The sequence below is a fragment of the Urocitellus parryii genome, chromosome 4 (assembly GCF_045843805.1).
Source record: "Urocitellus parryii isolate mUroPar1 chromosome 4, mUroPar1.hap1, whole genome shotgun sequence".
In the NCBI taxonomy this organism is placed as follows: Eukaryota; Metazoa; Chordata; class Mammalia; order Rodentia; family Sciuridae; genus Urocitellus; species Urocitellus parryii.
The window spans coordinates 192,198,382-192,211,615 of NC_135534.1; the positions used below are offsets into that span (position 1 = coordinate 192,198,382).

General features: G+C 42.6%; 1 protein-coding gene across 1 annotated transcript; it reads left to right on the forward strand.

Moving 5' to 3' along the window:
- Positions 1–874: 874 nt before the first annotated feature.
- Positions 875–9,130, forward strand: Atp6v1g1 (ATPase H+ transporting V1 subunit G1). Its single transcript, XM_026393312.2, has 3 exons — positions 875–1,042; positions 4,547–4,647; positions 8,345–9,130. Exons 1-3 carry the CDS (start codon positions 961–963, stop codon positions 8,516–8,518), a joined length of 357 nt encoding a protein of 118 aa, XP_026249097.1. The 5' UTR covers positions 875–960; the 3' UTR covers positions 8,519–9,130.
- Positions 9,131–13,234: the final 4,104 nt, after the last annotated feature.

Genomic DNA, 13,234 nt, shown 5'->3' on the forward strand with positions numbered 1-13,234 from the left:
TGGCATCCGGCTTCATTTTAAATGTGCCACTTCACTGGGCAAGCCTTCACATCCCCTTCTGCATCCTCCTCCCCTTTGTAAAGCTGCTTGTGTATTTCCTTCCTGACTTTACTACGGTTTGTCATTGTCTACTCATTTTACTTAACCTGTCTTTTGTCTGTAAACTGTGAGCTCCATCAGGGGACTTTGTCAAACTCTCTGCTGTGGCCTTACTACCAATCATGCTGGATATTCATTTATCATTTATGGAAAACAGTGCAGTCCTTTCCTGAACTCGGTTCAGAAAGGGGCAGTGACCCGGCTAAACACCACTCTGCAGATTACTAATGGACTTGGCTCCACCCCCTTCCACCAGTACCACCTTGTGTGGCTGGGGATGGAACCTAGAGCCTCACTGTGTGCTAAGGAAGCGCTCTACCACTGAGCTATGTTCCCAGTTCAGTGTAGGGGCCTACTTCACCCGGGGACTCCTTCCCCAAAACTAGCAAAAATTTTCCTAAAGTGCTCCTAAATAGACTGTAGGAAATTTCCAGAAAGGCGGGGAGTAGAACCGGCAGTAGAGCAGTGTGGAAAGTAGGAAAAAGTGATATTCTTTGGCTCTGAACTTTAATGTGGGCATACTAGAAAGGGAATAGAGCAATCACGACAGAGCAGAGAGACTACAAGGACCTCCAGCGAAGTGACAGGATTTGGCGGTCGGTGGGCCCGGACCATGGAAGACAGCCCTAACACCGCGCAGGCGCAGTTGCGGCGCTCCATTTAGGCTCCTCCTCCCCGCCCCATCTTGCGTGAGCCCAGGACTTCCAAACCGTCAGCTGAGGCGACGCTGCTGGGGTCACGTGATGACGGGGCGTGGCGCCGTCTCAAGGCGCAGGCGCAGACCTTGGGCGGTGGGTCAGCTGACCCGGGGGCCGTGGCGTTAGTTAGGCCGTTTGCCTGGCCCTCAGAGTCGCCGCAGCCATGGCCAGCCAGTCACAGGGGATCCAGCAGCTGCTGCAGGCGGAGAAGCGGGCCGCAGAGAAGGTGTCGGAGGCCCGCAAGCGTAAGTCTCAGGGCCTGCCGCCTGGCGTGGGTGGAAGCTGGTGGAGGCCGCGGGCCGCGGGAGGTGGGAGGCGGCTGAGGCCCGAGCTGCGAGGAAAGGGGTCACTGTCGCGGCCCTTTGAGTGGAGCCGAGGAAGGGCTCAGGAAGGCCTGGGTGTCGATGTGGGATAGTAAATGGGGTGGGGACACGGTATGGATTCCCGTCCTTCTTGGGATCCAGGCATGGGCCGTCCAGACTCTCTCTCTCCCCACCCACCTGCGCCTGTGGAAGGCTCCGGCCCAGTGAAGGGAGCCACCATTCCACAGGATCGCTCAGACTCCAAACCCGAGTTTTCTTCCTTATTGGTCACGTTTAGTCCTAGATACGCCAAGATATGTCTGTCCGTTCACTTTCCCCCCATCTCTACCACCAGTATCTGAGAACCTCAACTTCTTTGAGGCCTCTGTAGAAGCCTAACTTGTTCATTCCTTTTTTTTTTTTTTTTTAATTTAATGCGACTAATAAGCGCCAGCACAGTATAGGTGCAGCATCATCATGGTATTCCATCCACTCGCGAAGGAAGCAGATATTGGATAGGGTCATTGTTGGTAAGTGGAAGTGTAGAGTTGCTCAGGAGTTTAACAGGTGCCTCTGGTCTACACTGAGGAATGGAAGAAGCCAGTGCTATACTGTGTACTCACTCCGGACTTCAGTCATCCGTGTAAAATGCAAACGTGACTGCCCCACCACGTTTCCAAACAACAAATGTCCAGTGGCGGCAGAATAAAGCCCAGATTCCCTAATGGGTTGGAGGTAGCGCTTCTGGGTCTTGCTTTTGTGTTCTTGCCAGCTGTCACTTTGAGTTACTCCCCTTCCATCACAGGGGAGTGGTTTGATTCCTTTAAGACAACTTCGTTTTTACCTGCTAGCCTTGCATAGGTCTTTTGATTGGAAGAATCTTTTCCCATTCCCCCCTTCTTTTCTGTTAGTTTTCCTTCATTTATTTATTTATTCTTTGTCATTCTTCCTTTAGACCTCAACATTTAGTCAGCAGTTCTTCCTGGAAGCCTTTCCTGATTCATCTTCCAGCGGATGAGGCTAGGAATCCCTTGCAAGTGCTTATTTCTGTCATAGAAGTGCAGTAATCTATGTATGTACATGGCTCAAACACAAGACCAAGTTCTGTGAAGTGGGGACTGTGTCTAATTTAGCTTTATCCCATTTTTCATCTGAAGCAAAGATGTGTCTGCTCCCATTTTACAGATTGTAAAATGAGGCTGTGAGAAATGATTTGACTACATGCTGGAAAGCAGCATAATTGAAGTTTAGAGTCCTCCTTTCCTATGCCAGGGTAAAAGTACCAAGAAATTACTTTGAGTATTCCTTAGAGTTTGTTTTAGTATAAGACTCTGATAGCCCACCTCCAAGTGCATTTCAAGCATGGATGTGGGGAGGATTATGATACTCTTTATTTCCTAGGAAATGCTTTTTTTTTCTAGGGTGCTAGGGCTGGAAAGAAGCTCCCGGCACTGCTTTGGTGACTGGAAGTTTTGTGTTCTTTGTAGCATAATTTCAGTCATGCCCTTGATACAGTATTTCCAGAATGACTTCTTTAGAGTTTGTCTAGTGAGTCTCATCAGGAACAGAAGTTTATTTATTGGGAAGCATGGGAGGCTATTTAGGGGAAGTGCAGGGACAAATACTTGGAAAATGGTAAGAATAGCTGACTGAGTTCTTTGGAAGTAGGAGGTCATGTTTTACATCTGTCTCTACTGTTAAGCCTGGTGCAAGATCTTGTATCTCTGAGAGCTCTTATTTGCTGAATATGTTTGTTTTAAGTGACAAATACACATTTTAAAATGTTATCAATAGTGCTTTGAAATTTGAAAAAAAAATTTCCTTTCTGGATCTGTGACTATGGTTGGCTTGCTCATTTAAGAGTTGGGAAGAGGTAGCACATGATGTAAAATAAAATGATTTCATGAAGTCATTGCTTTGGACCTTAAAATTAAAAAAAATGGGTTATGGTTTAATCTCATTGGGGTGCTGAAAGTTAGAAATGGTATTAAGTGATTATTCAGGAAGCCCTGGGAGTGATACACTGTGAAATGAGGTGGAGCTACTTCATAAAGTTTGGGCCATAAATGTTTTGTAGCTTATTGGTTTGGAAGATGTTTTTGGCTTTGAAATATGGCTCACTATACTTATGGGGAGAATATGTGTGAAGGATTGAGGTTCAGGTGAATTGAAGCCTACAGTAGTAAGCCCAAAATAGTACTGTCATAAATAGAAACTTGCAGAAATAGTTTAGAGAGACTTGTTAATTGTTTTAGACTATGGAATGTTGATGTCATTGGGTCATTACAGGTCCAGGGTTGTGTTCTTAATCAGTAGCTGGATAAATCAGTTTCATTCCTCCACATAGGTTAACTGGGCTGGACAGTTGATACTACCGGGATATATATAATAGCTTAGTTTTAGATGCAGGGTGTTGTCTTTTGACCCGGATTATATAAACACTGGTTGATAATCTGGGACTGCCTCCTTTTTTTTTTTTTTTAATTCCTTCTGTGTATCCAAGAAGCTTGGTAAGTAGCTAGTCAAAACAAACAATATGTGTTAGCTAGACTTGTGATCTGTTTTCACATAGGTTCTAACAACTTAGAGGTTTTTTTCCAGCTGTATATTAAACTGCTGTCTCCTGGAGACCAGAACCCCTGGTTCCCCTGGCCTCTCAGCTCCTCCTGCTGTTTCACTCCCCACTCAGCCTTCTTTCCACTCAGTACTTTGCTTACTTCCTTGTTACAAGTATGGTTTTTAGTTTCCAGTGTTATATCATCTGTTTCATTAGTTATATTTTAGTTTGATGTCCCTTGGGAATATATTAGCCTCTTCTGTAAGTTAAGCAGAGCTCCAGTTGCCATCAGCAAGTTAGGTGTTTACTTCTTGGGCAGTGAAAGAGTTCCCCAGAGAGCTAATGCTCTTTTTTTTTTTTTTTTTTTTTAAGACAAGGTCTTGCTCCTGCCCAGGCTGGTCTTGAACTCCTGAACTCAAGTGATCCTGTCTCCTGTCTCAGCCTACCAAGTAGCTGGGACCATAAGCATGTGCTATTATGTCTGGCTTTATGTTGGTTTTTAGTAGTTGAGATTGAGAAAATATTCTGACACATCTTATTTTTATTTCCCCTATCATTTTTATGGGATGTAGTTATGGAAGACTTCCCCCCTCCCCCCCAATTCCAGGGGATCAAACCCATTGCCTTGGGCATGCTAGGCAAATACTCTACCACTGAGCTTCAGTGAATCTCAGCCAATGAAGGCATTCATTTTTATCTGATCACTTATAACCTGTAGAAGGTAGAAACCTAAACTGTTAGTTCTGAATCCCCCCTTTCCTATGTGTACCTCTTGGGGCTGTGCCTTAAGTTTTTTTCTTTTCACTGTTAAAATTCACCATCTCAGTGACCACTTGCTTTTTTACTTGTCTTTTAACATTTCCTGATGTAGCTTTGTCCTTTGAAAACAGGAAAGAATCGGAGGCTGAAGCAGGCCAAAGAAGAAGCTCAGGCTGAAATTGAACAGTACCGCCTGCAGAGGGAGAAAGAGTTCAAGGCCAAGGAAGCTGCGGTGGGTCCTGTTTCTTCACGTTTTTGCTTTAATTTCCTGTGCCCCCCCCACTCTAAAAATAATTCTTCATGGCTTAGATAGAGATTCTAATTCTGGTAGTTTTAAAAAATTAATTATTGTATTTTATTTACTTACTTACTTGTTTATTTTTTTTCTTGTGCTGGGAATCAAACCCTGGATCTTGCTGCTAGCAGGTACTCATGCCACTGAGCCATACCTGGAGCCCATGATTTTCTTTTAATTTCTTTCTCTCTTTTTTCTTTCTTTTCTTTTTTTCTTTTTTCTTTCTTTCCTTCTGTCTGTCTTTTTTTTTTTTTTTTTGATACTAGAGATTGAACCTATATCCCCAGTCTTTATTATTTTTTATTTTGAGACAGGGTCTTGCAAAGTCACTGAGGCTGTCCTCAAACTGGCAGATTTCCTGTCTTTAGCTCCCCAGTTGTAGGGCCTCGCTGAGATTACAGGCACGCACCACTGTGTGCCTGGCTTGAATGTTTTGTTGGATACTCAGGCTGAATCTTTTAAGATGATCAGTTTTATCTATTTAGTTGTTTTTTTTTTTTTTTAACATTGACTCCTCATCTTCATTTATTCAGTCATTTATCAAGTAATCTGTTAAACAGTTAACATGTACCAGGTAGTATGCTGGGTGCTGGGGGATCAGCAGTAATTAGAAATAACATGGTCCTTGCCCTCATGGAGCTTAGCTTACTGTCTGAGAGACTCAATAATAAAATGCAAGTCATGCAGATGTAATAGCTGTGAAAAGTACTGTGATGATCATGAACATAAATGGAATGGAGCCCCCATTAGTAAAGTACGTAGAGATGTCTACAACCAGCATGGACTTCTGTGATGCATGCAGTCATGGTACAAAACCAGATCTCAGCAATACAAAGTATGCAAGGAAAATTCTATAAAGGGGAATGAATGGAGGAGAATTTCACAGTGAAAAGAAATGCTGCCAGGATTCTCAGATCCAGGTAGCAGAAAAAACACAATTCAAACTGCTTCACAATTTATTGGCCTATATAATTAAAGACCCAGATGAAAGACTCTTGATCCAGGAGCTTAAATAATGCCTCAGGACTCTTTTCTATCTCTCAACTCTGCCTCTGTGTACTTCATTTTCACATTCTGCACTGGCTCTCAGTAGTTTGAGGTACACACTCTTCCAGGTCCAAGTGTAGGGAGTGAAGGCAGATGCCTTCCTCCTAGCATTGAGATACAAAGTTGCAGTCATCTTTGCACTGGGAAGTTACAGAGCTTTTAAGCTTAAAACTGTTTTTCTGATGGGGCTGATTATTATTGCAAGTTGTCAGCACACAAAATAATAATCATCTGTGTCAGGTCAGCCATCTTGTGTCCATATTTTTACCTTTAGTGCTACAGTTGCTTATGGAGGTGGTATTAGTGTTACATTGTAAAGCACAAGCTGTGTATTTTTCTTAGCAGTGTTCTATGGTAACAGTATTCTATGACAATTTACTGGAGCTTGGCATAATACAGTTTATATTTGTGGAACAGAGGTAATAGTTTTTTTCCCCTATAATCCTGTGTAAAAATCTAAGCTGTTTTAAGTATTTCAGCTAAGCAGTTATGAAACAGTTTATTTCTGAATTACAAACACTCATAGTATGAAGAGTCCCAAGTTTGAACTTGGAAGACTTTGAGTTTGAATCTTTGTATATTCATTTTGCCTTTTGAGCCTTAGTTTCCCAATTTCTAAAAAGTGGGTTGATTGCTTCCTCAATAGGTTCTGGAGAGAAGTAATGTGCATGAGTGCTTTGAAAACTAATATTATACAAACACGAAGGGATATTGTTGTTAGCTTATATATGTGTGTATCTTAATAAAATGATGCAAGAGAAGATTAGGCAGTGAAAAATGTCAAAATTAGGTCCTCTGGAACCTGATTGGTCAAGTTATGGTAAGTAGGTATGGCAGTTAACAAAAAGCCAACTATATTTTAAAGACTATAGAAAGTAAAAGGAGGGCTGAGGCTGTAGCTCAGTGGCAAAGTGCTTGCCTAGCATGTGTGAGGCACTGGGTTCTATCCTCAGCACCACATAAAAATTAACAAAATAAAGGCATTCTGTCCATCTACAACTACAACTACAAAAAAAAAAAAAAGTAAAAGGAAACTCACAAATCATTACGTGTTAGTTTGTGAATAGAAGAACTGAATAGTTAACCCTGGTGTCATGGCATACACCTATAATCCCAGCAACTACGAAGGCTGGGACAGGAGGATCACAAGTTCGAGGCCAGCCTCAGCAATTTAGCAAAACCCTGTCTCAAAATAAAATGAGGAAAAGGGGAAAAAAAAAAAAAAGGCTGGGCATGGGCTCAGTGATAAAACATTCTGGGTTCAGTCCTCAGTACCAATAAAAAAAAAAAGCGGGGCGGGTGGGGGAAGAATATTTAAGATACGTACTTATAAAAAGAGCATCAATAAGAAATTAGTTTCCCTCTCACCTAGCCTTGGATCCTCCTCAAAGCAAGTCACTGCTGGTGGTGTTTTTGTTTGGTATTGGAGATTGAATCCAGGAGCACTTTACCACTGAGTGACATGCCCAGCCCTGCCACTTACCATTTTAAATTTTATTTCTGAGGCTGGCCTCAAACTTCCAATCCTCCTGCCTCACACTCTTTTTTGTTTTCTTCTGGGTATATTTGAAAGAACAGCTGTCATATTCATGTCAAATTCAATTGGTGAATTTGCTGAACTTTAGAGTTAAAACATCGGTGGTGGTAAACCTCCTTGTATATTCCTCTTAAGTTTTATCTTCCTTGTGTTTATTATAGTTTTTTTTTTAAAACATAATGCTTCCCATTTTTTAAAACCACAGCAAAAATACATGAATACTAATTACACTGATACTATGTCTTGCTTCTCCTCCCCCTTAACTGCATATTTTGCAGTTCATTTCATATTGCTGAGCAGTATTCTCTTCCATTTGTTTGTTTATTTAGTGTGTGTGGGGGGGTAGTAAAGATTGAACTCAGGGGCACTCTTATTACTGAGCTACAGTCCTTTTTTTTTTTTTTTTGGTGGTTCTGGGGATTGAACTCAGGGCCTTGTGCATGCAAGGCAAGCACTCTACCAACTGAGCTATATCCCCAGCCCCCACTCCCCGCCCCCCACCAGTCCTCTTTATTTCATTTTGAGACAGGATCTCACTACGTTACAGAGGTGAGCCACAAACTTGTGATCCTCTTGTGTCGCTGGGATTACACCTTGCACTATCCTGCCTGGCTAACAGTATTTTGTTGTGTAGAAGCTCTGTGATTTAACCAGTCCTTGGTTGTTGAGTCTTTCTGTTTGGGACTCCTGGGCTCAAGTGATCCTCCTACCTCCTAAGATGCTAGGATCCCAGGTCTGTGCCACCATGCCTGTAGCATTGAGTCTTTAGGTTGATTCTAGTCTTTAGTTAAGGCTATATGATGGACCTTGGAGAAGTGTGGTTGTGTCTTTGGGGTGACTTCCTGGCAGTGGAGCTGCTCTGCAGCTTGCTTTCTGCTGGATGTAGTTCCCTGTTCACTCTGCATGGGAAGGCCTGTTTCCTCACCTGGTCTTCAGTCGCAGGGTCACAGCACCTACTACTGATTTATTCATTGATGTGCTTGGTTTCTCCAGAAGTTAGCTCGTTGCTTACTGAATGGTATTCCCTGTGTCGTTACATCTCCACTCCAGGCACTGGGATCCCATGGCAGCTGCAGCACTGAAGTGGAGAAGGAGACCCAGGAAAAGATGACCATCCTGCAAACCTACTTCCGGCAGAACAGGGACGAAGTCTTGGATAATCTCTTGGCTTTTGTCTGTGACATCCGACCAGAAATCCATGAAAACTACCGCATAAATGGATAGGAGAAAGAAGCACCTGTTCTCTGGTTAGCACTTCAGAACGTGAAGTGCCTTGAGGAATGTGGAGCTTTAGCAGAGCCTGGGTTCTGTTCTTAGAAAGGCATTAAATTATTTCTCTGTGATATAGTAGGTCCCTTTTGGAGAGTAGCAAATTTAGCTTCTTTGTACAGCCTTAGTCCTTTTCCAAAGGTGTCATCTTTTTACCTCATCCTTCTTAGGAATTTACTGAGTATGTGTTGTTGGTTTCCTATGCCTTCTAGCTCAAGCAATGGATGTATCAATGTTGACTTTTTCTTTCTTAGATCTAGTAGAAAAAAACCAATTCTTTGAAGAAAGAAAGGGATTAAATAATTTTTTCCCTTATACTTTCTTGAAGGTCAGGGGCTTTATCTATGAAAAAGTAGTAAATAGTTATTTGTTACTTGTCTGAAGCAGCAGCCAGCCTTAAAGTCGTCCATTCTGACTAAGGATTAGAACAATGAATACTAACATACTTGTTTGGGCTGCTGTTAGTTTATTTTAATCAAAATTACTAGATGATAGGACTCAAGAATTTGTTACATGTTATTATTTGGTGTGATGATAATCATTTAAAAGTAAAGACTTTGCCATACATTTTCCTCTTCTGGTTCATCCTTTTTGATAATGCAAAATACACTTTGGCCCAGATGTTGTGTGAAATTTCACCAGGAAATTAACATAGGCATCACATTTACATACATAATTAGAAAACATTCAAGGTGTACGTTTTTAGCAGGAAGAAAATTACTCATGATTTCACCTTCTAACTGTTCTTGAAAAATAACAAGGAGTCTGATGTTTGCCTTTTCTTTGAGGGACCTGTGGTGGGTCCCTTGGGCAAGTTACTGAGCACCTTTCTTTCCTGGTGGGCTAAATGATGTGGGAAATACTGTAGTGACTTCATTAGCTCTTAAGAGTTGAATGCTCTGTGCCTGTGTAAGCTGACAATCTTTCTTTGTTTGCAGAATAATTTCTGAGGTAGAGACCGTTGAAACAGAACACAGGGGGATTTCCTTGCTTATTCTAAAACAGTATAAAATAAGTTGATGGTATTTTTTTAAAAAGTCTCAAGTGCTTCAGGATGGTTAAATCTTAGGCCACTTCTCTCTAGTTACTATTCCAATTTCTCTGTTCCTTTTTAGAGTTGAAGGCCTCAGAAGGGTTTACTGTATGAGCTTTTCAGTTTTGTTTAAAATATTCCAGTCTTGCTGAAACTGTCAGATCCAGCAGTGACGTCCATATTGAGAAATACATGCTTTTCCTGCTTGACCTTCAGTCAAGTTTTGACCACTTCTCCCTTGGATCATTTTCTTTGCTTCCATTATGCAATGGTGTGTTTCTTCTAGGTTTCTTCCTGATTGCTCATTTCTTCCCAAAGTGCCGCAGTCTGGCTGGGCACAAGATCATGAGCCACTCACAGCTTTGTAGATTCAAATAGCAATTCTTTATTCCCGAACTCACACCGGTCTCTACACTTGGATTTCTGGGGAAATCCAAGTTCTGCTGCCAAAATTCACCTACTCCACCAGGCTTTCAGTCCCCAAAACTTTCTGAATCCCATGGGAACTCAGGCAGCAGGATACGCCCTATTCCCAGCAGGAATAACCTTAAACCTGGAACCGCCCTAAACCCAGATTGTCCTAAACTGGGAATGTCCTAAACCCAAGGAGCGGGATACTTCCTAAAACCTGCAGGATACACCCTAAACCTGGATCCACCCTTGTCCTTGAGCAGGGTCACCTTTCTCAAACATACATGCAATGTCACAGGCAAGTCCATTTCCACGAGTCCTTCCTCTAAGCAACATGGGGTACGTTGGCGAGGAAATTTCCATGCGTCATTCCTACTTGGCAATGGCCCTCAGCACCAAGGTTGTGTGTTTGGACTTCTCTTCATTTCCTTGGTGAGAACACCTTTATTTCATTTCATTTCTTTCATTCTTATGTATTTATTTTTGTGGTATGGGGATTGACCTTGGGGGCTCTATCACTGAGCTACACCCTTTTAAAATTTTATTTTGAGACAATGTCTTTCTAAGTTGTTGAGGCTGGCCTTGGAATTTGGGAACCTCCTGCAGCAACCTCCCAAGTCACTGGGATTACAGGCCTTCACCACCATGCCTGGTTCTCATTTCGTAGATTAAAATAAGTTATGTTGAAGATTTACATATTTATCCCATCTTTCTCGAACTCCAGTCTTCAAATTGCATATTTGACATTTAGACCTGGGTGTCTAATAAACATCTCCTTTTTAATGTGTTCCAAACTGTACTCAGGTTTGTTAAGGCCTCATGCTTGGCATTGCTGAGCATAGCAGTTCTAACCTCCACTTATACTTCCGCCAATACAGATTTCCCAGTGGAAGAATGTGAATCAACACTTATATTCACTGGTTTGAAGCCCTCCCCACCCTTTTGGTGCTTTTGCACATGCTAGGCAAGTACTGTATCACTCGAGCTGCCCACCTACCCCCCCTTAGACCCATTTTTTTTTTTTAACCTTGTCTTCAATATATTGATGGATTAGTAGGGTTGAGCCAAGCAGATCAGTATTGCTACTCACAAGCTAAAAGGGGAATATTTCAAAAGGAGTGTGCTATTTAGACAAAAGTTAAAGAGTTGACTGACCTAATTGATTTGAAAAGTGAACATAATAGGTATGATTGTGAGGAGGAGAGGTGCGGGGGTCACTGATGGAGCCGCTGGCTGGAGGGAGGTGGTAGCATGTTTAAATGCTGGAAGGGAGAGAATAGGGAATCGAGAAGGTCTGGGAAGAGTGAGGTCCCAGAGTGGTATAAAATCCTTGAGATCCAGTACGTAGGTAGACGGATTCATTGTAGTTCTCAGTCCTGGTTATTCCCCAGGGAACTGGTAGGCGCTCTGGTCCTTCCTAGTCCGTTGAATCTCTGGGGGTGGGGCCTGAACTAAGGTTTTCTTAAAACCCTTGGGAATTCTCAGGGAAAGGGCTTATGTTATGGTCTTCCCTGAGAAATTGGCATCTGTAAGGCACTTTACCAGAGAGCAGAGAGGGTGAGGCAGGCGTGGAGGTGATTATGTGGAATGAACTTGAGTATATCTATACAGATCAGTGTGTGATTTGTTCCACTTGAGTAAAAAAGGCTAGAAAGGACATACAAGTGCCTATAAGCAGAGTATATCTGGAAGTAGAAGAAATGTCAGAAGAATGTTTATCTCTGAAAAGGAGGTAGGGTCAGGGCCTCAAAGGGAGGCTTTTTATTTTTATGCATTTAATCCACAGTAGGGCTGTTGAGCAGAGACCCTGTTCTCTAGCCACTAAATGCCAGTAAGGGACTCTCCAGTTGTGACAATCAAAAATGCCCCCAGACAGTGCCAAATATCCCCAGGAGCCAAAAGTGTCCCTAGACTAGAACTATTCTAAAGCAAAAAGAAAATGATAAATAGAAAACAAAAACCAAAGCACTACATATGGTGCCTGAATATTCCAGGTGCTCAGCAAATGCTTCCTTAGTTAACAGTACAACAGAGGTTTGTTTCTTGCCAAGGATGATATAAGTTGGGTAGCATCAAGGAACCTTGGTAGCTTTACCATCTCAGCACATCATTTTCATGATTGCAGAGATGGGAAGAAAAAGTTGACACAGACATCGACTCTTGTATGCTGCAGCCCTTAAATGACACATGACACTTGCTCTTATCCCATTGACCAATGTGAGTGATGTGACCAACCTTCCTTTCTTGAAAGGAAGACTGCAATAAGGGGGGACTATGGACATTCAGGGAGTAAAAATTGTTGCTTCTATCCCTCTTTTTCTTTTTTATGGTGCTAGGATCTTGCACAGGTTAGGCCCTCTACCACTGAGTTACACCCATTAGCTTTCTTTTTTTTTTTTTTAAACTTTTAATATTTTTTTAATATTTATTTTTTAGTTCTCGGCGGACACAACATCCTTGTTGGTATGTGGTGCTGAGGATCGAACCTGGGCCGCACGCATGCCAGGCAAGCGTGCTACTGCTTGAGCCACATCCCCAGCCCTACACCCATTAGCTTTCTACCTACCAGCTAGTGTTCTAGAAACTTCTGCATTTATACTAACCAACTGAATCCTCAGCGACTCTTATTGGATTTGAGGCAGAGAGGGGTTAAGGAAGCAGCCCAAGGACGTGCAGTGGAAGAGCCACATTTCCTGAGCATCTTTAGTCTCTGCATGCTTTCAGGACTACGATTCGTAACTGTTCCTTCACTGTATCTCATCCATGTGGTTCTTGACCTCCAGTTTCTGAATGGATGCTCCTGAATTGCACATTGGGCAGTTCTACAGTTGCCTGGAGTGGAGGGTGTTCCTAGTATTGCTTGTTACAAGCCTAAAAACTGACCATTCGAGCTGGGCGTAATGGTGCACGCCTGTGATCACAGCCAGCGGCTCAGGAGGCTGAGGTAGGAGGATGGTGAGTTCAAAGCCAGCCTCAGCAAAAGTGAGGTGCTAAGCAACTCAGTAAGACCCTGTCTCTAGATAAAATACAGAATAGGGCTGGGGATGTGGCTCAGTGGCTGCGTGCCCCTGAGTTCAATCCCTAGTAACCCACCCCCCATCCCCCCCAAAAAGAAAAAAAAAAACCTACCATTCCATTCCATGCCATGGCTCAGACTTACTCAAGTTCTCCCTGATGGACAGCATAAAATAGCTTACAGTAAGGCATTGTGTAACCTTGTGGGTAAC

Bases quoted from the DNA above. Each gene is read 5' to 3' on its own strand.
- Atp6v1g1 (XM_026393312.2), top strand. From the start codon at position 961: ATGGCCAGCCAGTCACAGGGGATCCAGCAGCTGCTGCAGGCGGAGAAG. The intron at 1,043-4,546 runs GTAAGTCTCAGG...CTTTGAAAACAG, and splicing joins GGTGTCGGAGGCCCGCAAGC to GAAAGAATCGGAGGCTGAAG. The intron at 4,648-8,344 runs GTGGGTCCTGTT...TCTCCACTCCAG, and splicing joins TCAAGGCCAAGGAAGCTGCG to GCACTGGGATCCCATGGCAG.